The 26,686-nt window shown below is 46.4% G+C and overlaps 1 protein-coding gene across 1 annotated transcript in view; it reads left to right on the forward strand.

Moving 5' to 3' along the window:
• Positions 1-26,686, forward strand: part of CFAP54 (cilia and flagella associated protein 54) — a 2,285,874-nt gene that overhangs the window by 201,713 nt on the left and 2,057,475 nt on the right. The window contains exons 8-9 of the mRNA XM_086918163.1: positions 13,864-13,965; positions 25,251-25,449. Of these exons, the coding sequence (XP_086774289.1) occupies positions 13,864-13,965; positions 25,251-25,449 (301 nt within the window). The remainder of the gene's footprint in view (positions 1-13,863; positions 13,966-25,250; positions 25,450-26,686) is intronic.

Raw genomic sequence — 26,686 nt, forward strand, 5'->3', positions numbered from 1 at the left:
TAAATAGTGATCAAATAAAGAGGGAGCAAGTGGACCTTTGATGCCAGGAATAGGAGGTACATCATATCATTTGGAACCGTATTAAAATTCATTATCATAGTTCTATCCCAAGTAGATAAATGAGACATTGTCCCGATAATTGCTCATAGGAATGTGGTCGTCGTTGATATGCGGCGTTAGTGAGAACTTTGGGGAGGATTACCAGCGTGGATACCCACAGGATTGTGGCTTGCGTAAGTGAGAGCGTCAGGGGGGATACTGGCGTGTATGTTTACCGGATTGTGAACCGTTTGGAAAGGAGAGCATTGGGTTCTGCAGGCCCATGTGTAGACGCACCGGATTGTGTGTCATATCTGCCCTAGGGTAGATCAGTCTGGGTCGGAGTGGCCGCGAGACTAACTGATGTGAATAAGATATTGTAGAAAATCTATGCATGTGTATTGCTATTTCCCCATCCTTTGGTACGATCTGTATATACATATATCTATCCATATTCATTGTGAATACGTTCTAAGGAGGGAGGTGAGTACGTTTTGGCTGGGTTATAGGGGCCCCTAGGGGCTGATCCCATCTAAGCGGAAAATTCGGCCATTACATCTGGCGTCACGAACTGTTTACGAAGCCTGTGTGCGCTGTATTGTTTTGATCTTGTTGGTTTGCGCTCGGCTCGTACGTATAATATTTTGTTTATAATTGTGTATATAACTTTTTTGTGTCAATATGTTTGCGAAAAAATCACCGTCGGTTTTCAAGTTACCGATTCAGATTCCCGGCTGGGAGTGTACGCCTTACGAGGCTTTGGCCCGTGAGTGGGCTGATTCTACTGGTTTGAGTGAAAATTGGTCTTCTTGTTTGGAGCAGGCGGAGCCTGCCGATGTGGTATCGTGCTTACAGAAAGCGCCAGTAGTGAAGGGTGATGAGCTTCCTATTTTAGGACGCAGAGGTTGGATTGTTCTTAATGCATATAGGATACTTCATGAGAGGTTTGTTCAGCTACAGAAGCAGTTTAAGGACATGGAAGGACAGTGTGTTGAGTTGCAAAATGCGCATACTCTTTTGCGTTGTCAAAATAAATTGCTTGCCGACAAACTTGAAACATATCAGACCATAGCCGAAAGAGCTGCGGTCCGCATTGCACGATATAAGTATAAACATCGTCGTGGTCGTGTATCTACTCGTAAAGTGCGTCTGGTTGTAGCAAAAGCCGGAATGGATTGGAACCCTGATGAGTGGGATGGTAATATCTGGGATTCAAATGCTTCAGACTCCTCGGCGGAGGAGGGTGACAAGCGCGAATCTTCTCGCTCCGGACGTGATTGTAAATCTGCTTCATATACTGATACGGTTCCTCACAGCGACCGTGCTCGTTCTTCCCATTCGGATGATGTATCTTGCCCCGAATGTTCTTCTAAATCTAAGTTGCGGGCTTCCTCGGAAGCTCTTCCTGAGGTTTCTGCTCACCCTGTGTTTCGGCGCAAATTACAACAAGCCCCTGGTAATCCAGCTGGTATTGCTTTGGATTGTATTGAAGATTTTACTCAGCAGGAGGTTAGTGACATTTTACAACGATTTCGCCAACGGCCTGGTGAGGCCTTGCTTACCTGGATGGTGCGCCTTTATGAACTTGGCGCTGCCGGTATTATGCTTGATGCTGTTGATTGCTTACGGTTTTGCTCTTTGAGTTCTGATTCTACTATTCAAGATCATTTTCGGAACTATAATGGTGCTGGTCAAATTACTTTGCTCCAGCTTGCGTCTGACGGCTGTAATCACAAATATCCTACTGAATCTGATTGGCCTATTGATGACAAGCCATGGTACACTTTGCGCGATGCGTCGCAACGTTTAAAGGAAGAAGTCATGAAAACCGCTATCTTTCTTAGTACTGCTGACAGACTGCTGGATGGTCTTTTAACATCTTCTGTGCGCAATCGAATTATCCGTTCTTCGCCTGTTGCTTATAAGCAGGTCATGATGACTTTGTTGATTAATCAAACTGGCAATCCTTTGTCTGCTGTGCTTGACTCTGTTCGTCAGCTTGGTGAGCTGGGTGAGTGGTTTAAACCTGAAAGACAATCTCGACCTGAGGGTCGTACTGGTGGGGACTATAAGTTCTCTAGACGTGACATGTTTCTTGCTCTTATTGCTGATGGTGTCAAAAGGGAGGACATTGACGGTGAGCCTAATAATCGCCTATGGGACATGTTTCGTAAGCGTGGTTTGGATCGGAAGGAGGGTGCCCGTCGAGTGCGAAAGAATGAGTATGACCGTGGTTCGGATGACAGTGGTGATGAGAGACGACGTGTGAATTCTGATCGCCGTGATGATCGGCGTTGTGAACGTGATGCATCCCCTCATCGTATTGGCGGGAGAGGGAGAGAGGATGACCGTGAAAGGGGGAGAGATGATCGTGTTTCCAACCGACAAAGAGAGGAGAGGAGTTATTCCCCCGAGATGAGAAAAAGGGATGATCGTAACAGACTTTCTGACCGCAATTCACAATTTTTTGAACATGACAATAATCCGTTTCGTACTGGAGACGGATATGAACAAGATATTTTGATACCAAAGAAAACTGAGAGCATTTACCCTGATTTGTCTTGGTTGACAGAACGCAGGAAAAATGACTAGGAAATAGGTCAAGCTCCGGTACACAAGTGGGCTCACAGAGACAACAGACCCTATGTAGATATTGAGATTTTTTGGAAACATCGTAATATCCAGAGGGCCCGAGCATTAGTTGATACTGGGGCGGAGGCCACTTTGATTTATGGTAAATCAAAGAAATTTAAAGGACAGTTTTTCACAATTACTGGTTTAGGTGGTAAAGAAACACCCGCAGTTCAAACTGCACTTGAAATTAAAATTGGTAGGATTCCTCGTAGAGAATACTCTGTGTTGGTTGTACCACTTTTGGAATATATAATTGGAATTGATATTTTAAAAGGAATGACTTTGCATTTGGATGATGGTTGTTATCAATTTGGAACTAGACAGTACATTTCGACCAGACCCGTACGGGTTGGCCGTTTGCGAATGCCACCTATTAAAATTCCTTTAGCCACGAAGGTAATTTCTCAAAAGCAATATCGTATCCCAGGTGGTCATGAAGAAATTACTGCTACAATTCAGGATTTGGTTGACGCGGGAGTTATAACTCCGGTCACATCTGCTTGGAATATTCCCGTCTGGCCCGTGCGCAAAAGTGATAATTCTTGGCGCATGACTGTTGATTATCGAGAATTGAATAAACACACACCTAAATTGACTGTTGCAGTGCCTGACATTGTCACTTTGATTCAGAGGATTCAAAAGCATCCAGGTACATGGTATGCTTCTATTGATATTGCTAATGCTTTCTTTTCAATTCCGATTGCCCCCGAATGTCAGGAACAGTTCAGTTTTACGTGGAATGGACGTCAAATGACGTTCCGGAGTCTTCCTCAAGGCTATGTACACAGTCCTACGATCTGTCACCGGCTGGTGGCAGAGCATTTGTCTGAAGTGCCCACGAATCCACAAGTTCAGGTGTGTCAGTATATTGACGACATTTTGATTCAAGGTGAAACGCAAGACCAGGTACAGTCCCATTTAGATCAGATCCTTGACTGTTTGCCAGCAAAAGGTTGGGAAATTAATCCTGACAAATTACAAAGTCCATCCCAAAATGTAAAATTTTTAGGAATCAATTGGCATGAAGGTCACAGAGAAGTGATCCCACAGGTGAAGCGAAAAATACTTGATTTTGCAGTCCCTAGAAACAGGAAAGAGGCTCAATGTTTCATTGGTTTGTTTGGCTTTTGGCGTCAGCATATTCCCCATCTGAGTCAGATTCTGGCTCCATTATATCGAGTCACTCGTAAAAAGAATGCGTTTGAATGGGGTGAGTCTCAACAGAATGCTTTTACTTTGGCTAATGAAGCTATTCAGTATGCTTTGGATTTATGGCCGGTGGGTGAAGGTGATGTGGACTTGAACGTGTCCGTGGAAGGTCTGTATGCCAATTGGAGCCTGTGGCAAAAGCAGGGCAGACAAAAAGTGCCATTAGGTTTTTGGACTAAAAAGTTACCTGAGGCTGGTGAGCGTTACTCACCCTTTGAGAAACAATTACTTGCTTGTTATTGGGCTCTGGTGGATACCGAGAAACTGACCCTAGGCCATGCTGTGATTTTGAGGCCTGAAATTCCCATCATGCAGTGGGTTTTGAGTTCACCGAAGTCCCATCCAATTGGACATGCTCAAGAGGCGAGTGTGATTAAATGGAAATGGTACATTCAGGACAGGGCACGTGTGGGTCCGAAAGGTGTGGCGGTTTTACACGAGCGAGTGGCGCAGGCGCCCTCCAATGAAACTGGAAGCGATTTGTTCCGTACCCGTAGTGCAGGAGTCTCCCGTTAAGTGGGGTAAATCATTTGATGATCTGTCCGCGGAGGATAGAAAACATGTGTGGTTTACGGATGGTTCAGCGAAGTTCATTGGTGAGAAAAGACACTGGAAAGCTGTTTCTTATAACCCAATCACGCAGAAATTATTGAGTACAACTGGTGATGGTAAGAGTAGTCAGTATGCTGAACTCTATGCAGTTTACCAGGTTTTGAAACAGGAATTGCCTGGCACATGTCATATTTTTACTGATTCCTGGTCCACTGCGAATGGACTGGCGGTATGGTTACCAACATGGCATTCTCATAATTGGGAATTGCATTCAAAAGAATTGTGGGGTAAAGAATTATGGCAAGAAATTTGGGAGTTGCTCCCGCAGAGTACTGTAACAATCTTTCACGTGGATGCTCACACTCCAATTGACTCCCTTGATAAATTCTTTCATAACATTGCAGATGAAAAATCTAAAATTGCTGAGGCAGTGGTGGACATGCAAGATTCTGATTTGGTGGGATTGGCGAAGTGGGCCCACCAGAAAGCAGGACACTTTGGAGAAAAGGCCACTAGCAGGTGGGCTGCCGATAGAGGAATTCATATTCCTTTTTCTTTAATTAAAGATGTCATTCTACATTGTCCCATTTGTCAGCATTCTAGAAAAAAGGAGGTGCCTCAAATTGTTCGAGGCCACTTACATCGAGGTAAATTGCCCGCTCAAATTTGGCAGATTGACTATATTGGTCCGCTCCCTATGAGCAGGAATTGTCAGTATATTTGTACAGTTGTTGACACTTATAGTGGCCTTCTGGTCGCTTTCCCTTGCAAGAACGCTACCCAAGTGAATAACATTAAAACCCTGGAGCTGCTTACTCTGTACTATGGTGTCCCATTCCAAATTCAATCAGACAACGCATCCCACTTTCGTGGAAGATTGGTACAGGAATTCTGTGTGGAAAATAACATTGATTGGGTGTTTCACATTCCATATTATCCACAAGCTTCAGGACTGATTGAGAGAATGAATGGTTTGTTGAAAGAACAATTGCGTAAATTGACTGATGACCGATATAAGAATTGGAAGGATGTTTTGTTTCAAGCTTTATTGATTTTAAATAATCGCCCTTTGTTACATGCTGAATCCCCTTTGATGCGTTTGTTTCCTCCGAATGTTGATGTAAAGCCTAATTCTCTGTCCTACACTGTCATGTATTGGGAAATTACCCCCGGTGCTTTGGCTCCATGTAGAGCGACCCCAGGTTCCGCAGGCCTAGACCTGCATGCTTTAAATAATGCAAATTTACCAGGAAAAGACCGAATCATTGTTGAAACTGGCATTGGTGTCTGCATACCTGCCGGTAGTTTTGGATTAATTGCCCCCAGATCAGGTCTGGCCCTGAAAGGTATTCAAGTGCTCGGAGGAGTAATTGACAGTGACTATCAGGGAGAGATTAAGGTTCTCTTGCTTAATAGCAGTGAGACTGATTTATTGATCAAAAAGTCTGACCGCGTTGCTCAGTTACTGATTATGCCTGTCTTCAGTGGTGAGATCAAGAAAGGCTCTGCCCCAACGTTGCTAACTGTGCGAGGACAAAAAGGCTTCGGATCATCTGATCTTCCTGGAGCTAAAATATGGGTGCAATCGCCTAAAAATCCTCCTGAACAGGCTGATATTATTGCGACCGGTCATGACAACACCGTTTTGGTGATGAAGCCAGGGAAAGATGGCTGGGAAGCTGTCCCAGCTGATAAATGTTATTTACGAGAATGATTAAGGCCTGTATTTGTATTCTTTCAGATCATTCTCTGGACTGCTGCTGCAGGATGTGTCGGCGTTGGACTCCTTTTGGCCTGCTACGCCGGGAGAGGAGAGGATCCACCGACGTCGGTTGATTGGAGAATCCGAGTTCCACGTTCTGCGTGGACTACGTCCTCTAATTTCTGGATAACCCTTGCAAAGAGAGTGACGAACTCTCCACATTTCTGTCTTACGCCAATGAGGTCTGTCACTGACATTTTGGCGACCTGCCTGGTTGCCGTCCCAGCATCTACCGAGACTTTGCGACATATTTTTAATATCTCGAATGCCCGACCAAATGTTATTCTGGGCGATTTTGCGGCCCACAAATTTTGTCCCTTATGTACTGCTCTTCCAGACCTCGATATCCCTATTCATTCCCGGATTACTACTTTTAACGTTACCCCTGGAGACCTATGTTTTATAATGACATGTGATCCTAAAGCTATCACCGAATGTATTAAACTGAAGATACAAGCTGCAACTTCTTTTTCAGCTCATCAACGATTGCTGTGTTTGAAGAGACTTCCGAATTCATGTCTTTCTGTTAAAAATAATATGACATGTCAACGTTTGTTAGTTGCCCCTAGTTATTATCGTTCCATGTTATTGCCATCTGGCTGGCTCTTTTCTTGCGGGAATTCATCCTGGCCTTATATTCCTGCAAATATTTCTGGTGGCCCATGTGCCATCACTAGATTGAGTTTATTAATGTTTTCCTCACATCCTAATTCACATTCCCGTATTGTACGTAATTCAATGTCATTGCATGAGGACTGTGATTCCTCTGTCCATCTTTATTCTAAATCGGAATATCTTGGTTTAGCTTTTTCTATTATTGGAGTGCCTGCATTGGCCGTTTATATGCCAAAACGATCGGCAAGATGGCCTGCTGGATGGTTAAGTCCATCAATCAAACCTCTACTGTTTTATCTGATCTTTTATTAGATGCGAAAGGCGAACGTAGGGCTATTTTACAGAATCGCGCTGCTATTGATTATCTTTTGTTAAAACATGGACATGAATGTTCCGATTTTGAGGGCCTATGCTGTTTTAATTTGTCCGACCATTCTAAATCAATCCAAGCCCATATTGACAAACTCCACGACTTGACTGCAGAAATTAGACAACACATAGATCAGGGTTTCTTTGACTGGCTCTTTAATTGGTTGCCTGACTTGCATTCTTTACGACAGATTTTAGGGGGAGTTATCGTTACCATTTGTGTTTTAATAGCTGTTTGTTGCTTTATTCAGTGCATTCCTTCCCTGCTCCAATTTTGTAGACTTAGCAAGAGACATAGGTCAGTTAATTTTGTTTCCTATTATTCTTCTACTGATGTGAGTTCTATTTAGTTTGTGGTTAATAGACTGGAGTCAAGGGGTGTAATGTAATGGCTGCCCTTTTCTGGCTCCTTTAAGAGGGAGAATGATGGAGAGTGACTCCAGCCTATCACCCCCATAGCATAGGGATTAGGACTATAGACAGGATCCCTGCCTTTCATATAGTAGAGCATTTTCGTGTCCCTTTCCTTAGTGTAGGGCTTATGAATTTAAGTTAGGGGATAGATACATAAGTACTAATCATGATTTGCCCATTTGCTAACGTGTTAGGATATTTTCCATGGAGTTACGGATATTGCGGGCCCTGTAGGCCTTAACCGAGACAGACTCCATCTTGCTCTATGCCTGGTAGCTCGAGAGGCCTTCTAGGTTAAGTGTAATGTTTTAGTTTCAAGCTGTTGTTCGCTTGGAGAGAACCGGCTCAGGCTGGCCCTTATCGAAGGAATGTATTTTTCTCCACTCCGAGGACACAACTTCAGGCCGGCCGGCTGGGAACGTGTCCTTGGTACGGGGAGGTACAAGAATTTGGTGGGCGGCAGGTTGCTGGCCGTAACTTTCCATGAAGGAACGGGCTTTGATATTAGCGAAGGTGTTAGTCAGTTGTCAGTTAGTTCGTAGGCGGCGTCTAGCCGTTAGCATCTCTGCCATTAATTATTTCATGGCGGACAGTCGCCATCTTTGAAGTCCGAGAAAGATTTAAGACCGAAACTCTCTGGGAAAGACTGAAGGAGAATTAGCGCGGAGCGCACTGACACAGAGAGAGAGAGAGACGGGAGCTAATAACCAGCAAGGTTCCGGTGGCCTGGAGGGAAGCAGACGAGGTTGAGCCTAGCGGTGCAGACGTGTACTTGTGACGGCTGGGGTGTGACTGCGAGGCGAGCCAGGACACAGAGACGAGAAGGGAACCTAGATGACTGCCGAGTCCCGACTTCATGTTAACAAGGTGATCTCCGCCCTTTCTTTAATGAGCGCGCATCCTAACCTTTACCTTTTCTTTACAGAAATTATGTTGCATAGTATTGTGATGTATGTTTATTGTCAATAAATACCCTAGTTCTTAGAGAACTGATATGTGCCTTGTATTCTTGTTCAATCCTGGTAAATGGATTTCCTAGTTGAGCGTTGTTTGCATGAACGGATGTGAAATCCCGATCAGGTAAATAGTGATCAAATAAAGAGGGAGCAAGTGGACCTTTGATGCCAGGAATAGGAGGTACATCATATCAATTTCAATTTATAAACTTTATTCGGTTCTTAAAAAGACACCATAAAAGCACAAATACAATATACATACACAGGTTAAAAAGCGATATTAATAATATTCAGTTGAAGAAGTTTAAAAAAGTTTTATACTTAATAGAAGGGCCAAGGTAGTTTTTAAGAAATTTAAATATCCAATTCCATTAAGGGACAATGTCTCTGGTAGACCTCAGTCTAGTTGCGATCCGAATGAAGTTTGTCGTGCAAAATAGAGTGTAAGCGTCCTCGGCTTCCTGTAAAAATCTCAACGCCAATTTCGCGTGCTTGAATTTTAGCTCTTTTAGGATACCCACCAGGAACTTGCGTCTTGGTGTCGCGTACAATGGACATAGTAAGACAAAATGAAGGGTATCCTGCGGAGATCTGTGATCGCAGCCGCAGGTACCCTTCTCCTCCACTGTGTGGGTAAATCCAGATGGCACTGCAAGGATGTGGTGTAACATGTTGATTCTAAATCGGGTTATGAGATAGCGATCCTGCGCATTGTACATGACCCTTAGGTAAGGTTCCATGCCTTGCTTCGGTGTGAGATTATTATAAGAGAGATTGGTGGGTTTAAGCCTCTCCTTTTCTGCCCTTGTTGACTTCAGCTGTGTGAGGAAGAGTTTTTTGACCAAGGTTTTACACTCCGGAGTTAAAGAGTCGGGGGCTAAAAAGTATTTAGAGCAGCCAATCTCTGTTAACGACTCTTTAACAAATTTCAGCCAGGGGATTACATGGCCTTTGTCTCTTTTGAGGCAATCCTCAATTTGTCTGGTTAGGGCCGCCTCAGGGTTGGTCCATACCTTCACCCAAGCCAGAAGAGGTTTAATTTTGATTTTGTCCTCCAGGAAGGGTTCTCCCAGCTCTTCATGTATGATATGGGCCGAAACACTCTGTGGGACTTTTAGGATTCTTCGTAAGAATTTATTTTCTTCCATCTGGAGTGGCTGAGCTTTTTTACCCAGAAAGCCCCACACTTCCGCTCCATAACTTACTTTCGCGCAACAGATGGATCTGTATAGGGTCAGGATTTGTTCCGGGGACCATTTCCCTAGTCTCCGCCCATACCCCATGATGGCTCCTACTGTGGCCGCCAATTTGGTCGAATGTTTTTCAATCAGGGGTTTGAACGATAGATCATGATCGAATAACACCCCCAGATATGTAAAGGACTTGACCTGTTCTATTTTATGTGACCCGATGTTATAGGTAAAAGATCCTTTTGTGGGTTTCCCAGATGTCATAATGAAGGACTTTTCAAGGTTAGTTGCCAGGTCCAATTTGTCCATAAATTTGACAAACCCGTCAATTAATTTTTGCAAGCCCAGAGGTGTTCTTGAGAGCAAAACCGCATCATCGGCGTAAAGTAGGACGGGTACTGCTCGATGACCGATTTGGGGTGAGTCAACTTTAAGTTTAAGAAGGTCCTGTTCCAGTGCGTTAATGTAAATGGAAAAAAGGAATGGGGCGAGGATACATCCCTGCCTTACTCCACTATTGCAGGTAAAGGGATCGGTCTTTTTTCCTTCCTGGCTGTATCTCACACTTGCTGAGGTGTTGCGATGTAGGTTTTGTAAGGTGTCAACTAGTGAGTGATCCACACCTAGATCCATTAGCATTGCCCAGAGCTTTCTCCTGTTTACGCGGTCGAAGGCCGCTGAGAGGTCCATAAACCCCATGTGTATTGACCCCCTCCCGGCGATGGTGTATTTTGCAATCAGGAGGTATAAATTTAGGCATTGGTCGGTGGTAGATCTGCCTTTCCTGAAGCCGTATTGAATTTCGGAGAGAATTTGTTGCTCCTCTGCCCAGTCTTGTAATCTTGATAGGATGACTCGACCCAGGACCTTAGCTGTCACGTCGATGAGTGAGATGGGTCGATAACATTGGGGGTCGTCCCGATTGCCTTTTTTATAGATAGGGACTATGGTCGCCGTTGACCAGGACTGGGGGAGGCCTACCTCCACTGCCTCGTTTAGCACCCTCGTGAGTAACGGAGCCCATAGATCTGGTTTGCTTAAGAATAAATCTGGTGGTATTCCGTCCGGGCCCGGCGCCTTATTTCTACTCAGTCCGGTTATTCCTAGTTCAACCTCCTTTAAGGTGAAATTTGGTTTAGCGGGCTGATGGGCCTTCGATGACTTCTCTTGGGGTGCTTGATTTAAGTGATGGTTATATAAACTCTGGAAATGTTTCTGCCATTGCTCCGGCAAGATGGTATTCATGATTTTTGGGGCCCCTTGGTCCTGGAAGCAGGGGGCATTGATCACTTTCCAGAAGGCAGTAGAGTCCTTTCTTTCTGCGGCATCCCTTAGATCTTCCCAAGCCTGGTTTTGTAGACTCTGCTTTCGTGCCTTCACGGCTTTTTTGTATTCGACTCTGTTTTTTGCCACCTTTATTTTGTCCCTTGGTTGGGCGTGTAGACTGACCTTCAGGTTTTTCAGCGCTTTAGTGCATTTAGGATCGAACCAGCGGGGGTTTGTAGAAATATTGTTGTTCCCACCTTTAGTTTGGAGGGAATTATTTACAACCTGCGCGATTTCTTCAAATGCCTTTACCACCGCACCTCCAGTTACACAGGGGTCGAGACATTTATCGATCGCTGCTGAGGCTTCACTTAAGAGTTTTTTATAAAAACAGTTCCCATCAATTTTAGCCCATTTAATTCTTCTACCCTGGTCCACTGCTCTTTCCAATATAACCGGTCTCTTTTCCGCTGAAAAGACAAAACCTTCCATTTCGATGATCACCGGATTGTGATCACTGAAGCTTCTGGCCTCTATGAGGATTGTACTGATAAGTCTTTTTAAATTAGGAGAAACTAATGCAAAGTCAATATAAGAGTGACAGCCTCTGCCTTTGAATGTTGGAGTTAGTTCTCCTCTCTCATTTAAGATGGCAAGGTCCAGGGTTTGGGTAAGGTTGTGCCTTTTCATTAGTCTTTCTAGGTCCCAACCTAGTTGAGCGTTGTTTGCATGAACGGATGTGAAATCCCGATCAGGTAAATAGTGATCAAATAAAGAGGGAGCAAGTGGACCTTTGATGCCAGGAATAGGAGGTACATCATATCATTTGGAACCGTATTAAAATTCATTATCATAGTTCTATCCCAAGTAGATAAATGAGAGATTGTCCCGATAATTGCTCATAGGAATGTGGTCGTCGTTGATATGCGGCGTTAGTGAGAACGTTGGGGAGGATTACCAGCGTGGATACCCACAGGATTGTGGCTTGCGTAAGTGAGAGCGTCAGGGGGGATACTGGCGTGTAGGTTTACCGGATTGTGAACCGTTTGGAAAGGAGAGCATTGGGTTCTGCAGGCCCATGTGTAGACGCACCGGATTGTGTGTCATATCTGCCCTAGGGTAGATCAGTCTGGGTCGGAGTGGCCGCGAGACTAACTGATGTGAATAAGATATTGTAGAAAATCTATGCATGTGTATTGCTATTTCCCCATCCTTTGGTACGATCTGTATATACATATATCTATCCATATTCATTGTGAATACGTTCTAAGGAGGGAGGTGAGTACGTTTTGGCTGGGTTATAGGGGCCCCTAGGGGCTGATCCCATCTAAGCGGAAAATCCGGCCATTACAGTGTCATACCCTCCCAAAGTGCCCCGGTGACTGAAAGTCCCCACAGACTACTCTGAACTTGATCTAATTTTTGCAGTTTTTATCGGGACATTAGGAAATCTGTTTTAAAACCTTTATTTTTTAGCCAATAAACTGTATTCTTACAAATGTGCTTTTAACTATATTTGTAGTTTAGGAAATGATAACATTTGCAATACAGTCATTGTTTTCATACAAATGGCAATCAGGAGAAGAAAGTATACCTCATATTTGGAAGCCTTAACATATGAAAAACTAGTAGACCTCTGAAATACTTTAAGGCTTTAAAAATTTCAGACTGAAATTAGCCATCGTCCCACACATGTGCACTTTATCACTTTAGCACTTTTGTTTACCTAAGCCTCGTGAACATGAATCTAGATAAATGAATTAATATACACTGTTCCCTGATAATATTGTGAGTCAAGGGTTTTATAAATGCTGCTTTTTAGTGTAATGATGTGCTCATTCCGGGTATTAGTATGCTAATGTCTATATATTAATTCTGATTAACATTGGAGCAGCAATATGTTTTGTTTTTTAATAAATGCACTTTATTATTACCTGTTAACTGTGATTGATATTGGAGTAGTAATCTGTATAGAAAATTAAAAATTGAATGTCAATGTGTAATGAACAGTTTTAGAACAATTTTAGCGACTAATTGTGATGTTATTTTTTAGAATGCTTTTATGGTTGTACATTATCTACCGAATAAGGCTTAATTGAATTGAATTTACTCTGGTCAACAATCAATCAACTCTATTTGTGTATCACCAAAACCACTTGGGAGTCAACCAGAGCTGTAAAGGATGCCCTGAGTTTCTGAAAGCTCTTTTGGACTTTAGACATAATGGAAAATCACCATACAAATCCACTTAACATAATCTATTCACTATGGACCCCACCCCCAATTAGCAATAAGATTGACTATTTAACTGTGTACACCCATGAGCTCACAGAGCCACCTCATTCCCAGTGAAAATGCATTGAGATATGACAGCATAAACTCTTATATATGAATTTATTTATACTTTCATAGTTTAAATTTCGTGAACTAGACACAAAAACGTTAAGTGGCTTTACACAGGTTGACATTCAGATGATACAAAGCAAAAGAATATTGTATGGTAATTATCATAAAAGAACAGAATAAAAACTGCCAATCTTATATATGCTTATGAGGAAAATCGAAAAAACGAGTCACAGAGATATCAGCAGAAATGCACATACTTGCAGTCAAACAGTAGCTCTGAATCATTGTGATACACGAGATCTCCATTGTAGGTTGTCCAACATTGGAGTAAATGAAGTTGATTAATAGTTTGTTTAGCTCTTTCTTAAAGTTCTTGTTGGCATGTCCTTGTTGTGAGATGGAGTTCCAGACATTAGGCACACTTACAGAGATTGCCAGAATTTAAAAGGTGTTTCTGAAAATAAATTTTCAGCCAATTTATTCTTTACCTATGATATCCTTTATGCTTCAGGTGGCCCTCATGATCTTCAAGAGAGCAGTGTTTGAATCCAGAAGAAAGCCAAAAGGAGTTTTGAGGCCCAAACTAAAAGCCAATCTGAAAGATACAGAAAAGGTACATTTTAAAGTTTTTGTACTTATTGTTAAAGTATGCTTAGACTATGTTATATGGTAGAAATGAGGGTCTCTTATTGGCAGAGGTAGGGCCCTTGGTCCAAATAGGGACCCTTGCTTCTAGTCAGGGTAATGGGGATACTCACTTTGGATAACCGCTGCACACCCCCTGGGTAGCTTGGCACAAGCAGACAGACTTATCCCAAATGCAATGTGTAAAGTTTTTTTACTCAAAATATACAGTAATACAGTGATACAGCGATAACACCACAAATGGACACCACATCAGTTTAGAACAATAAAGGATCTTTATCTAAACTCAACAAGATTAAAATAACAAAAATCCAATATACAGGTAATAAGATATGACTTTAGAACAGTTATTGCAAAAAATAAAGGTTGTAGAAAATAAATTGCTCCACCTGGGGCTATTGCGACGATGTGACAGCAATATATCCAAAGTATGGTGCTGACCGCGAACAAACAGTACCTTGGAAACGAAGTCTGTGACCATGCAGGCATCGTGGAAGTGAGGCGTCGGTGCTGAGGTCGAGGCCGGCTCCCTGACTGCCACGGGTGAGGCGAGGTGTCGCGTCCCCGAGGAGGCGAGGTGTCGTGCCCAGGACCGGGTAAGATGATTACGTTGGTGGTGAGGCTTCTAATCCGGTGACGATGCAAAGTAGGAGAGTTTGCAGAGTCACCCTCAGCGGTTATCCGCTCCGGCGTCGGGCACTGCCAATAACTGCCAGCAACCTCGGGCGTTGAAGAGCATTGGAGCTGCGGTGCATCATTCACTTCACGAGCGGGGCCCCTGCCCTCAGTGGAGGATCTCGGCATCAGAGCGGCGTCGCTGACCGTTTTTCTTACTTCTTTGAAGTTGCTTCCAGCTCCCAACAGCAGGAAGAACTTCCAGATGCCCAAAACTGGAATAAGCACCTCCTGGCAGGTCAGAACTCTCGGCAATAGAGTTCAGGGGAGCTGGGGTGAAGTCTTTGTGGCCCTGAGACTTCAGAACAGAAGGCCAGCACACACAGGCCCATGGAGATCTTCTTCAAGCAGGTTCAAGGCAAAGTTCCTGTCTTTGTCCTATCCTTGGCAGAAACAACAACTGTCGGCCAACTCTACGCAGCAAAGAGGCAGTACTCCTCCTCACAGCTCTTCAGCTTTACTCCTTGGCAGATGTTCCTCTTGAGTCCAGAAGTAATCTAAAGATCTGGGGTTTTAGGGCTAATATTTTAACCCCCAAATGTCTTTGTTCTCTTTGTGCAATGGTATCCGAGCCCAGTCCTAACCAGTTCTGTACTCACTGGTGCTGTATTACCACAGGGGGTGGAGATAGCATTGTGCAAGGGAGACAGGCCCTATTCAGGTACAAGGCAATCTCCTCCCACCACTTTAAATTCGGCCAGGGTCTATTCAGCCCAGCTCCGAGTCATCTAGGAAGGGCCAGGCAAACCTCCCCCCCCCCCCCCCCCCAGTGGCTGTCTACAGTGAATGCACATCCCCACCCCTGTCACTCCAAAACCAGACAGACAATACACAAACAGGCAGAGGCACACAGGCTGCTTAGACAAACTGCCTACTTTCTAAAAGTGGCATTTTCAAATACACAATTTAAAAACCATCTTTACTAAAAGATGTGTTATTAAATTCTGAGTTCAGAGAGCCGAAACTTTTTCTTTATATTGTCCCAATGGGAAGTTCTACTTGTAAGATGTTACAAAGCATTTCCCATTCTATCCTATGGGGCAAGATAGCCTTTCAACAGTGAAAAACGAAATTGGCAGTAGTTCACTACCAGGACATGGCACACACCGCAGTACATGTCATACCTTTCACATATACTGCACCCTGCCCAGGGGGTTACCTTGGGCCTATCATATGGGTGCCTTACATGTAATAAAAGAGAAGGTTAGGGCCTCGGAAGTGGGTGCACTTGCCAAGTCGACATGGCCGTTAGCAACTGCGCACAAACACTGCAGTGGCAGGTCTGAGATACCTTTTCAGGCTCACTCATGTGGGTGGCACAATCATTGCTGCAGGCCCACTAATAGGATTTGATTTACAGGCCCTGGCACACTTCAGTGCACTTTACCAGGGACTTACCAGAAAATCAAATATGCCAATCTGGGAGAACCAATTGTCACCACAATTCACACAGGGAGCACTTGCTCTTTGATACTGATCAGCAGTGGCAAAGTACCCAAAGCATCTAGGCCAGCAAAAACTAAATCCAGCGCAGCATCAAAAATACAGGAAGTAGAAGCAAAAAGTCAGGGGAAACCACGACAAAGATGCAGAGTCTTACATTCTATATATTTAGATTTTGTGCAACTTTACTGTTTTTAAATAGTAGCTTAAAGAAAAATGGCCTGCTTCCCAAATGTAAACCTAGATGTTTGGTCTAAACTTATACCAAACGCTTAAGTTTACTACTTTTGGATTTCACAAAGGACATTTAGTAGTGCTATCTTTATGTCCGCACTTGGGGAATAGATCCAGCATGAGTGCAGACATAAAGATAGTAATTGTAAATGCCCTTGGTAAATTCCCAAAGTCGTAAACGTAGATGTTTGGTCCATCATTTATTTTATTGTTATAACCATAATTTATTTATTTTTCTGTCTGCCCAGTGCTTTATTATTAAGTGTTTCACACAGAATGAGAAATATATACGCGGATAAATAGTTTGTATCAAATCAGATAGGATGCTTACTTATTTCAAAATTGGAGAGGCTTATTTGCGGAGCAGTGACTGTTTAAGTGGTCAGGGATAGGTGCTCCAGTTGCCTTGTTGAGAGAATGGAGCAACACAGAATGGCATGGGATACAAATGTACAGTAAGACCCTGGGTAATGACAATAAAATAGAGATGGCCCTCGGTGCAGTTATGGATTGATGGGCTGTGTGTACATGACATGCTGTGTGTGATGCATGTTCCTGCCACATTGAAGGCAGCTGCATGGAGATCTAAGGGTGACTAGTTAGGGTTTGAGGAGTTGAACCAATGCCAGACTTGCATTTGAGAGGCATTGCAGTAGAAGGGCTCTGTATATGTGTAGGGGCCATGCAGCGAGGACAGTAGGTAATCCCTTTACATAATAAAGGGATAACCAAAGGTATAATTTGCCTACCTGAGGGTTTGTCACAGTTGTTGACATGAAGCCACCTGTTGTTTATAATGATGATGAAATGATGACGTGACTGTGTGATGAGATGCAGAGGAGGCAGAAACTAGAAGCAAGGATACCCACGGATGGTATTTAGGGGCAATGGGGGTGAGGAAAGAGGTTGTTCACTGAATGCAAATAGATGCAGAAACATACAAGTAAATGTGTGCTGAGGACAGGCTGATAACCATTCATAAATCCGTGTACAGGGTGCACTCGCTTATAGAATGAGGCAATTCCCTAGTTACATGTAGGTGCTGGAAACAGACACATAGCAATTGAGCTAGCTGTACCCAGTTTCAGATGAAAGCAGATCACAGGGGCTGTTAGGTAGGAGGACTGAAAACCGACCAATATACAGGCTCTACCGTTGTGTGGAGTGCCAGATCACTAGGGTGCATATGACACAGGAGATTCTCACAGATCTTTGGGGAGGGTCTGGTGTCAGAAAAGCTGGCAATGCACAGGCTGTTGTGCAAAGAGGTCCTTGAGGATGTATAAATTAAAGCTTAGGGGGCGTGGCTAAGGTGGTGGCAGAGTAGCACGGTTTTGTCGGGAAACCGCTCGCTGAGTCCGACAAAAGGCATCTATTTGCAGCTTGGAGACCTGAGAGGCAGCCAAAATTGGTCTTGGGGTCTTCCGATTGTCTGAGGACAGTTCAGACCTGAGGGAGACTATTGGATCTTGTGGTACCCGCCAGCAGCGAGCTGAGTGCTGCAATCGACAGCGGAGTCGGAGAGCACGCGGAGGCTGCCCGAGTAGCCCGCCGGAGATAGAGTGACTTGAGAGCTGTGCTTCATGCTGACGGAGGGGCCGACTATCCTCAGAGAGCCCGGTAGGTGAGAAGGTTGAGTGGTGATGCACCTGCCCTGGTGGAGGTGTGGCCCTTTGCGAAGCGGCCTTCTCGAAACGGCCTTCTCGAAACCCGGGACCCCGAGGCGGCCTCCCTGATGGAGGCCCGGTGACACACAGAGTAGCTGTGGCGCATCCCCCCCCGTGGCCCGACGGGGGCTAACGCAGGGCACAGCGTTTGCACTACAGGCCATCATCGGGACCTTGGCAACCAAGAGTGGTGAGTGGTGAGGAGGCGCGGCGGAGGGGCCCTGACCTGACTGAAGAGCGGCGTTCCCGGGGGAGACAACATCAGAGGCCTAGACCTCGAGGTGGAGACCGGGGGGTGGTGGCCCGGAGTCGAAGTCGTACAGGGACAGTGCGGCGCCAAGGCCCGACCCCAGTCGACCCAGGCAGAGACATTTCCCCGGACCCACACTAATGGGGACTGCTCCGAGTAGAGGCCGGCGACACTCCATGTGTTGCTGTAGGCATGAGGAGGTGTAGTGCGATACTACAGCACCAACCCTAGTGCCAGTCCTGCCAGATCTGCCGACCAGATCGCTGACACGAGGGATACTGCCCCGAGGATCACAGTACCACAGGAGACCCCCCGGCCAGAGTCAGACAAGGCAGGTGCGGCGACGCGGAGGGCCACCGAGGCAGAGCAAGGGCCGGGGTGAGTGGTGCGTAAAGCGAGGCCTGGCGGGCCTCTGTTGACATCAGCCTCAGATTACACCTAGAAGCCTAAAGGACACAGAAGTGGCTTCCTGATCCCACAATCTGCTGCGCCTGTAGGGGGTGGAGTGAAACGACTCTCACAGGGCACGACAATAGTCTGGGCATACTAATCTTCTCTATACCACGCTAATCCGGGTGCCACGGCTGGGACCCAGTCAGTGGGTGAGCTGACTGGATGGGCCACCACAGACACACATCCATAACTTAGCCTGGAATGCCCACTACTGCGTTACGCCATGTCTCGGGACCAGCGGTGCGTCCACCAGGGGCGGTGAAAGGGAGCCTGGAGCACAGCCGGGAGGGACCTCACCCCTGCTTGGCACCACGTCCTTCATGACTACTGTGCCTTGGCCCACCCTGAACGGTCCAGTGGCAACAACCCAGAGGGGATGACTCGGAGGGTATTGCAGAGTTACGGTGGTGGGCGCCATACATCCGGACTTGTAGGAGCGCTAATCCCCATTTGAAATAACGTGGGGAAGGGAGTTTGTTGGCCCGCGTCACACCGGCAAACGGCAATGACCACTCAATGGTCCAGGAAGGTCGCATCAATTAAAGACTTGCTCCAGAAACCAAGTGTGAAGAAACCAGGGGTGCCCGGATCCGATCCACAGGGATCACAGCCAAGCATGATAGAGATGGACCCCAGATACCGGGCGAGCAAAAGACCAGATCACAAAGGGGTTTCTGGAGAACCTGTTCAGCTGGCTCCGGGATGACTTTGCAGGACTGTGGCAAGTTATGGCCTCTGATATTAAACAGCTATGAATGGAACTCCAGGAGGTGGGAGACAGGGTGGATTCCCTGAAATGCAACTGGGATCGCAGACCGGAAGAAATCACTGAATAAGCTCCGGAACTGGTCGATCTGCATGAATGCAATGAGGAGCTTTATCTCAAGCTGGAAGATTTGGAGAACCGGTGAAGACGTTCCAATATCAGACTCAAAGGCGTGCCACTTCAAGTGGACCAAGGCAAGCTGGAGGAGTGGGTACTTTGCTTCTTTAAGCACGTAGCACCGGAGCTGAGGGACAAGGAAATCGCGTTGGGAGTGCACCCACTGCATGACGGGGAAGTTTGAGGGGCTTCAGGTAGGGGTTTTCCAGGACCTCTCCCCCTCACCCTTCAGAGGCATAAAGAGCTGCAACCTGTTACAGCCTTCCTTCGGGAGCAAGGAATTTGTTACAGGTGGGGCCATCCGTTTCGCTTGACCTTCGGCGGGCACAAGGAGACACAAGGGGTGCGGAACCGATAGGAGGCGAAGGAAGCCCTTGGCAATGCCTTTGTCAGCGGTGGGCAGCTCTGAGGCGCTAGAGGGATGCCCATCCTCTGGGAGGCCACCTAAATTGAACCAGAGAAGAGGCCATCAGAGGAAGAAAGTCTGAAGGAAAGGAAAACCCTTCTGAGTCAAATCCAAGACTGGGAGGGTACCAGTGACCAGGCCAATGACTGACCTTAGGAGTTACCGACCTGAGACCCAGATGTGGTGAAGAGGGTCCAAGTCAAGTACCCAAAGATGTCAGTCTTGGTGAGGGGAATCCCACCTTTGGAGGGGTGATGACTGTTCATTGGATACATGGACCCTTGCACGAATGTGCGACTCATTGCTGTCGGAGGACGACTTGAAAAGTTGTTTTGTTCCTTCTCACTCTACTCTATTTCTTTCTTCCTCTTTCTTCTTCTTCCTACCCATACCAGATCTGAGGCCCTTACTCAGACAGGTAGGATGACCTTTCGCTACCATGACTTGGGGCTGGCAGACAGAGACTGGGGAGGCTGGATGTCACTCATACAGAGGGCGGGAATACTGTGGACCTTAATACTGCACCGTCTGTAGTCCCTGGCAGTAATCTCCCTGGAGGAGAGCACGGAGATTCCGCCTTTAGGCGGGAGTCACGAGGTCCTTCGGAAGGGGGATAGAGATTGAGGGGCCTTCTGATGGGCTAGTGTGAGCGGAGGGGAACAGGAGACCATGCGCAGTTAGGATGGCGTGCCAATGCACAGCTGCTGCTCAGGTGTACACTCAATCCATACACCCATGATAGGCTTTAAAGTGGTTATTATGAACTTCAATATTTGGGGCTTTAAATCACTAGTTGAGAGACGAGCGCTTCTTGCCTTGTTGAGAGATGCCAAATGTGATATCTGTCTCTTACAAGAGACCCATCTCCTGCGTGCTGACTGGCAGAGACTCCGGTCATAATGGTTTGACAGACAATATTTTTCATCGGGAATGGGGAAGAGGGGCAGGTGTGGCAATCCTCATACCATGCAATTCCAAGGGACCGTCGTGGGGTTCAGGTGGAGATAGTGGGTAGACTATTGGCGTTGAGGATATCGATGGGAATGCGCATACACACAATAGCCTCTGTTTATAGCCCCAACGAGCAGCAGGATGACTTTCTCCGAGATACGATACATACGATCATGATTTCAATCTGGTCCCGGATGCCCATCTGGAAAGATCGTTGCTCAGGGTGGGACACACTGGCTCCATCTCTGACACATTACTACAGAGGTTGGATGAGGTTGGGCTCAAGGATGCGTGGCATCATCGCTACCCGAACGCTCGGGAATACACTTTCTTTTCTGCAGCGCACCAAACGCATGCCCGTTTAGATCTATTTTGGACCTCACCCAGGGTCACGGCAGCCACAGAGGAGGTGTCCATCAGGGTGGCGGCATTCTCGGGCCACTCCCCGACTGTAGTAACACTGATCCTTCCTGGTGGTTCCCCTCGACAGAGGTTGTGACCTTTGAACCACAAACTGCTCACATACGACGCCCATATTGCTGAGATACGGGGAGCTATTAAAGCATATTTGAAGTTAAATGACGTGGGCTCTGTTGCTATAGAAATACTCTGGGATGCCCTTAAGGCGGTCCTCCGAGCATGCTGTACAGCTATTGCGGCAGGCCTGACTAAAGACAGTAGAGCCAAAAAGGAGGAACTCGAAGCCCAAGTTAGGGAGCTGGAGGGGGTCCACCATCGCACTTGGATAGTTCAAACATGGCAGTTACTTAACCCCTTCCATGCTGATGACGGCCGGGAGCCGTCAAGGCACCCAGTGCTCGTGTGCAGATGACGGCTCCCGGCCGTCATGACCGCACCCGCAAACGGATTGTGTAGCACAGGCGCAGAATCGCGGCCGTGCCCAAGGGGTTAATAGGGCGAGGAAAACACTTGAGGACCCTTGATCTCGCCTGGGCCGAGTATGCTCTGCTTCGCACTAGGCAGCTCTACTATGAGGGGGGAACAAGGCTGGGTAGCTTCTGGCTCACGTGGTCCGGGCCGAGACGGCGTCACAACGTGTCGCAGAGATCAAAAACGCCAGTGGAGAGATCCTGAGTTTGGATGGGGACATTGCGGCCGAGTTCGAGGCCTTCTTCACCGGCCTCTACGTGGGGGACTGCCTCGACCCCGTGGTGGCAGAGGAGTACACTTGCGGCGTGCCGGTGACCCCTCTATGGGCCTCAGAGGAGCACATAGAGGGAGGCGTATGGAGGCGTATATCAGACCAGAATAGGTCCTGCGAGCCATTCAGGGACTCTCCGCCGGGAGAGCTCTGGACGAGGACGGTTTACCAGCCGACTTCTATAAAATCTTTGTATCGGACCTTGCCCCCCTTCTGACTGGCTTGTTTAACACCTTTAGTATGACCAGGAGTCTAGCCCCATCGATGTCCATGGCCAAGATAGTAGTTATTCCCAAGCCGGGGAAGGACCCCCAGGAATGTACTTCATACCACCCTATATCTCAGCTCAATGTTGAGCTGAAGATATTCACAAGTATTTTAGCGGCGAGGCTTGCCCCCATATGCAAGGCATGGTCGACCCTGATCAGTCTGGCTTTATCACGGAGCGTAATTGCTGCGACGGGACCCGTAGACTATGTCATCTCTTGGATAAGGTGCAACGCACCCAGACCCCAGTGATCCTTTTGGCATTTGACTGGGTCTACTGGCCATACCTACGACAAGTTCTCTGTAGGTTTCGAATAGGGGAGAGATTCACAAAGTGGGTGAATTGTGTCCACCAGAGCCCGCAGGCCCGCATCAGAGTGAACATGGTGGCTTCCCGCCCCTTTCGGATTGGGCGAGGTACAAGACAGGGGTTCCCACTCTCCCCTCTCCTATTCACGCTCTAAATGGAGCCTTTCGCCCAATGAGTTTGACAACTACCCACTGTCACTGGTATCCCGATGGGAGATAGAGAACACAAGATTTTGCTCTATGTGGATGATGTGGTGCTCTTTTTGACTCGTACGTTGCTTTCTCTCCCCCCGATGGAAGAAATCGGTACATTTAGCTCAGCGTCGGGTTTTAGAATCAACCTGAGAAAGACGCAGGCTTAACAGTGCCTACCACAGATCAAAACCAGATAGCAGCGCAATTCCCGTTTGCATGGGCCTCTAGCGGCATCACTTATCTGGGGATCCGGGTCTTTCCGACAACCGCGAAGATTGCCCAGGTGAATTACTCAGAAATATTGACTAAGGTTCGACAAGAGCTGCACAGTTAGTGGCTTGGCAAAGTGGCTGCCATCAAGATGACGGTTCAGCCCCGTCTTCTTTACATAATGCAGACACTCCTACTATGTCCGCCACCTAAGATATTGGCCCAACTACAGGAACTCATCAATGGCTTCATATGGGGTGGGAAGAAAGCACGTATTGCTCGCCACCTCATCTGACGCAGGAGGATGGGGGACACTGTGTCCCGTACTTGGGGCATTTTTACGAGGCGGCACAATTACGCTGTATGGTAGAGTGGTATCAACTAGAATCTGAAAAACACTGGTGTTTCATAGACAGGGGGTAGCTGGTATCCATATTTGGAAGGTCCCCTGGCTTTCCAAAAGACATCGACCGCTAGGTGCCTACATCTCCCCTTTTTTGAGATCCACTATGAAGGTATGGGACAAGGTGTAGGAAAGGTGTGGGCTCTCGACTGTCGTGTCACCCCTGACTCCCTATTTGAAATGGCAGGAAGCTAACTGTAAGCGTGTAGGCCACCTTTTTGATACTAAGGGAGTTATGGATTACCCCCAGTTGGTGATAGCCTAAGGGATTCCCAAGGAGGCATACTGGCAATATCTGGTGCTACGCCACAGATACGCCCTCATGCAGGTCGCCTACTTAGCAAATTCAAGCTTTGGTTTATCACACACCCCTCAAACAAATGTCTTGTCAGATATCTATAATTTTCTCTAAGGCCAAGAACCCCGCTAAATCCCCAGCACAGCGCAGGTGGGAATCGGAATTGGAATGGGAATTCTCTCTGAAGGAGTGGGCAGACATCATCCACAGAGCTCAGGCTTCCTCATGCAGTACCTCGGGCAAGGAAATGCCACTAAAAATAGTGCATTATTGGAACTATACCCCGGCACGTATCGCCCGATGGAGACCCTTCAGCACTGATCTCTGCTGGCGCAGGTGTGGCCAGGTGGGAGCACTGACTCACATATTATGGCAATGCCCGATACAAGCCTTCTGGGACACTATCCTACCCATTGTTGACCATATACATCAGACGGAGCTTCCCAGATTCCCTAGCTATATCTGGTTAGGACTTCCCAACCCTCTGATGTACCTCTTTAAAACCTGTAGGGGGAGAGCAATTACTCTGGCTCTTGGGACAGCTAAACAGGTTCTATTAGCAAAGTGGGGCACGGAAGACATCCCAACAAAACTAGATTGGCTCCACAGAGTCTGGGAGGTGGTGGGGATGGAAAGGATCACAGCTAGGATTAGCCACACATTGCCCACATTTGACAAGACATGGGGATCCACAGTGAATTATCTGTCCCCTGAGTTCGTTGAGCTCACCTGCCCACGTTACTTGAGGGTTCTGAGGTTTCCCACTACTCCCCTCGCTGACTAGCCATCCTCCCGAAACAAGGCAACACCACACGAGGGCTAGAACCCTAGTACGTTGTGCACTGGGCAGTGAGTGGGTCCCTGTTTCTCTTCTCCCTCTTTTTCCTTCGGTCTTCCTCCTTCTATCTTTTTCTTTCTCTCGTCTATTCCTCTTTTAAAAATGTGCATATAAGTCATGCTATAGCACACCGGCAAATGGTTGTAGGTGGGTATGGTGTTCACTGTTTATGACAAAAATTCAAAAAAACGATTTAAACCATAAATTAATGCTTAGCAGTTGGACTGCCAACAGCATTTGCTTTACCTTTGGTGAGTAGGTGGGCCTGGCATCCTTGCCTATGATTCTCCTGACCTAAACATAGCAAAAAAGGTGAAACACTACAGGAAGTTTCGCTCTGATGCTTTTGGATTTCACTCTGGCACTTGTGAAGGAGGAAAAAGTAAAACTGGCAGGCCTCTACGTTTAGGTACATAGCTTGGGATGTTATTCACTATGTTGTGTACTGCAGAGCTCAAAGACAGCAAGAAGTTGACATTGCACAAATAATAATCTAATTATTGGCTGTTAGGAGTTCAATCATTGTTCCGCAAAATAAATTGATCTTATGACTGAATTTTGGCATTTATTTAGCAGCCTTAGAGCAAGTATGTTCATTTTGTCTTTTAGTCGCCCTGGCCTCGCACTGCTACAGAAAGGCTGTTGATTGAAATGTTTGTGGGGAGTGCTGCCCACTTCCTGGCAATCCTGGAGGCTCTGTCCCGCAGCAACATTCGAGGGTTTCTGCCCATCGCACCTGTTCCTGATGAACCTGAGATCCAAGATGTGAATGCAGAGCTACTTTTTGCTGGAAGTGATATCCTCTTGGGTAATGAATTTCATAAAAGGAAAAATATGATTGCTGTGTCCTCATCACAATGACCGCTCTGCTTTTGTATACATTTGTGAAAGAACACCTGGTGGTACTGGTCTAAATCTCCTTTATAGGTCAGTGTTTTGACAGTTCAGTTATCATGATGAACTGTTTCTAACAACACACATATAATTTGGCTTTTAGCCCCCCCCCCCCCCTTCTCTACCATCGTCTTACTTCGACCCGCTTCTTTTGCCCATTGTCTTGCCACTTTGTCAATCACATCTTGGCTCAGCTTAGTGGAGTATTCGTCTCTCACCTAAAGCTATTAGCTGTTTGAATGCTTGCTTGCATTGAACTACATGAGCTACTTTACATTTGTAGTCCTCTCTGTGCACTCCTGCTGGTTCTTCCATGCATCTCACTCTGTTGCCCCCACATGTCCATCCTTCCCCTTTGCACTGCTCATCACCCCCCTCCTGGCCTATTCTCTCTTGTGTTTTCCCATTGACTTCTTCCCTCTTTCCCCATTTGCTTCTTATTGTAGCCAACCCTTCTTTACAAGTGTGCTCAATTTGACCCCTTTCTTCCGCCTGTGTGATCCTCCTCTCCACGCCACTCTCTTGATTCCTCCTTCCCCAACCCCTCTTTTATCATGTGCTTCTCGTCAATCCATGCAAGCCAGAAATCAGCCACCCTCTTGTGTGTCTCCTACTCCCTTTACCTAAAACGTCCTTTCCTCATTTAGGCTCTTCATTAGAACCGCTGGAGCTGTGATCTTTTTTTACTCTTCTGCTTTCTAGAAACAAAAGGCAACCTAAATCCAATTAGAGAAACTGGAGATTTTTTTTTTTTTTTTTGGTGTCCAAATCTGCTTTATTGATAAGAGTACAGTAGGATACACAGCTTGTGGCGCCCGCATCCCGGGGGCCCGGCGGCACAACACAGAAATAGATAGTTTCACATCAGCGTCCGGTGGAGCAGGCCAAGGAAGGATGTGTTGCAGTCGAACAGGTTTTGTGTGAGCGAGAAGAGAATCCCACTCTTATTATTTGTAACAAGTAGAACAGGAACCAAGAAATAAGAAAGAAAAAAAAAAAAAAAGAAACCCCCAACTTCTCAACGAGGTTACGTGTAAGCGGTGGTGCATTACCGTGCTACAATAATGTATGGTAGTGGTGTAGTGTGGTGGCTCTGCCAGGTGTCAGTGCGCGGGGCGGTGAATGTCCCGGGCTCAAATTTCTAGGTTGGT

This window comes from Lissotriton vulgaris, chromosome 1_1 (genome assembly GCF_964263255.1).
Source record: "Lissotriton vulgaris chromosome 1_1, aLisVul1.2, whole genome shotgun sequence".
Lineage (NCBI taxonomy): Eukaryota > Metazoa > Chordata > Amphibia > Caudata > Salamandridae > Lissotriton > Lissotriton vulgaris.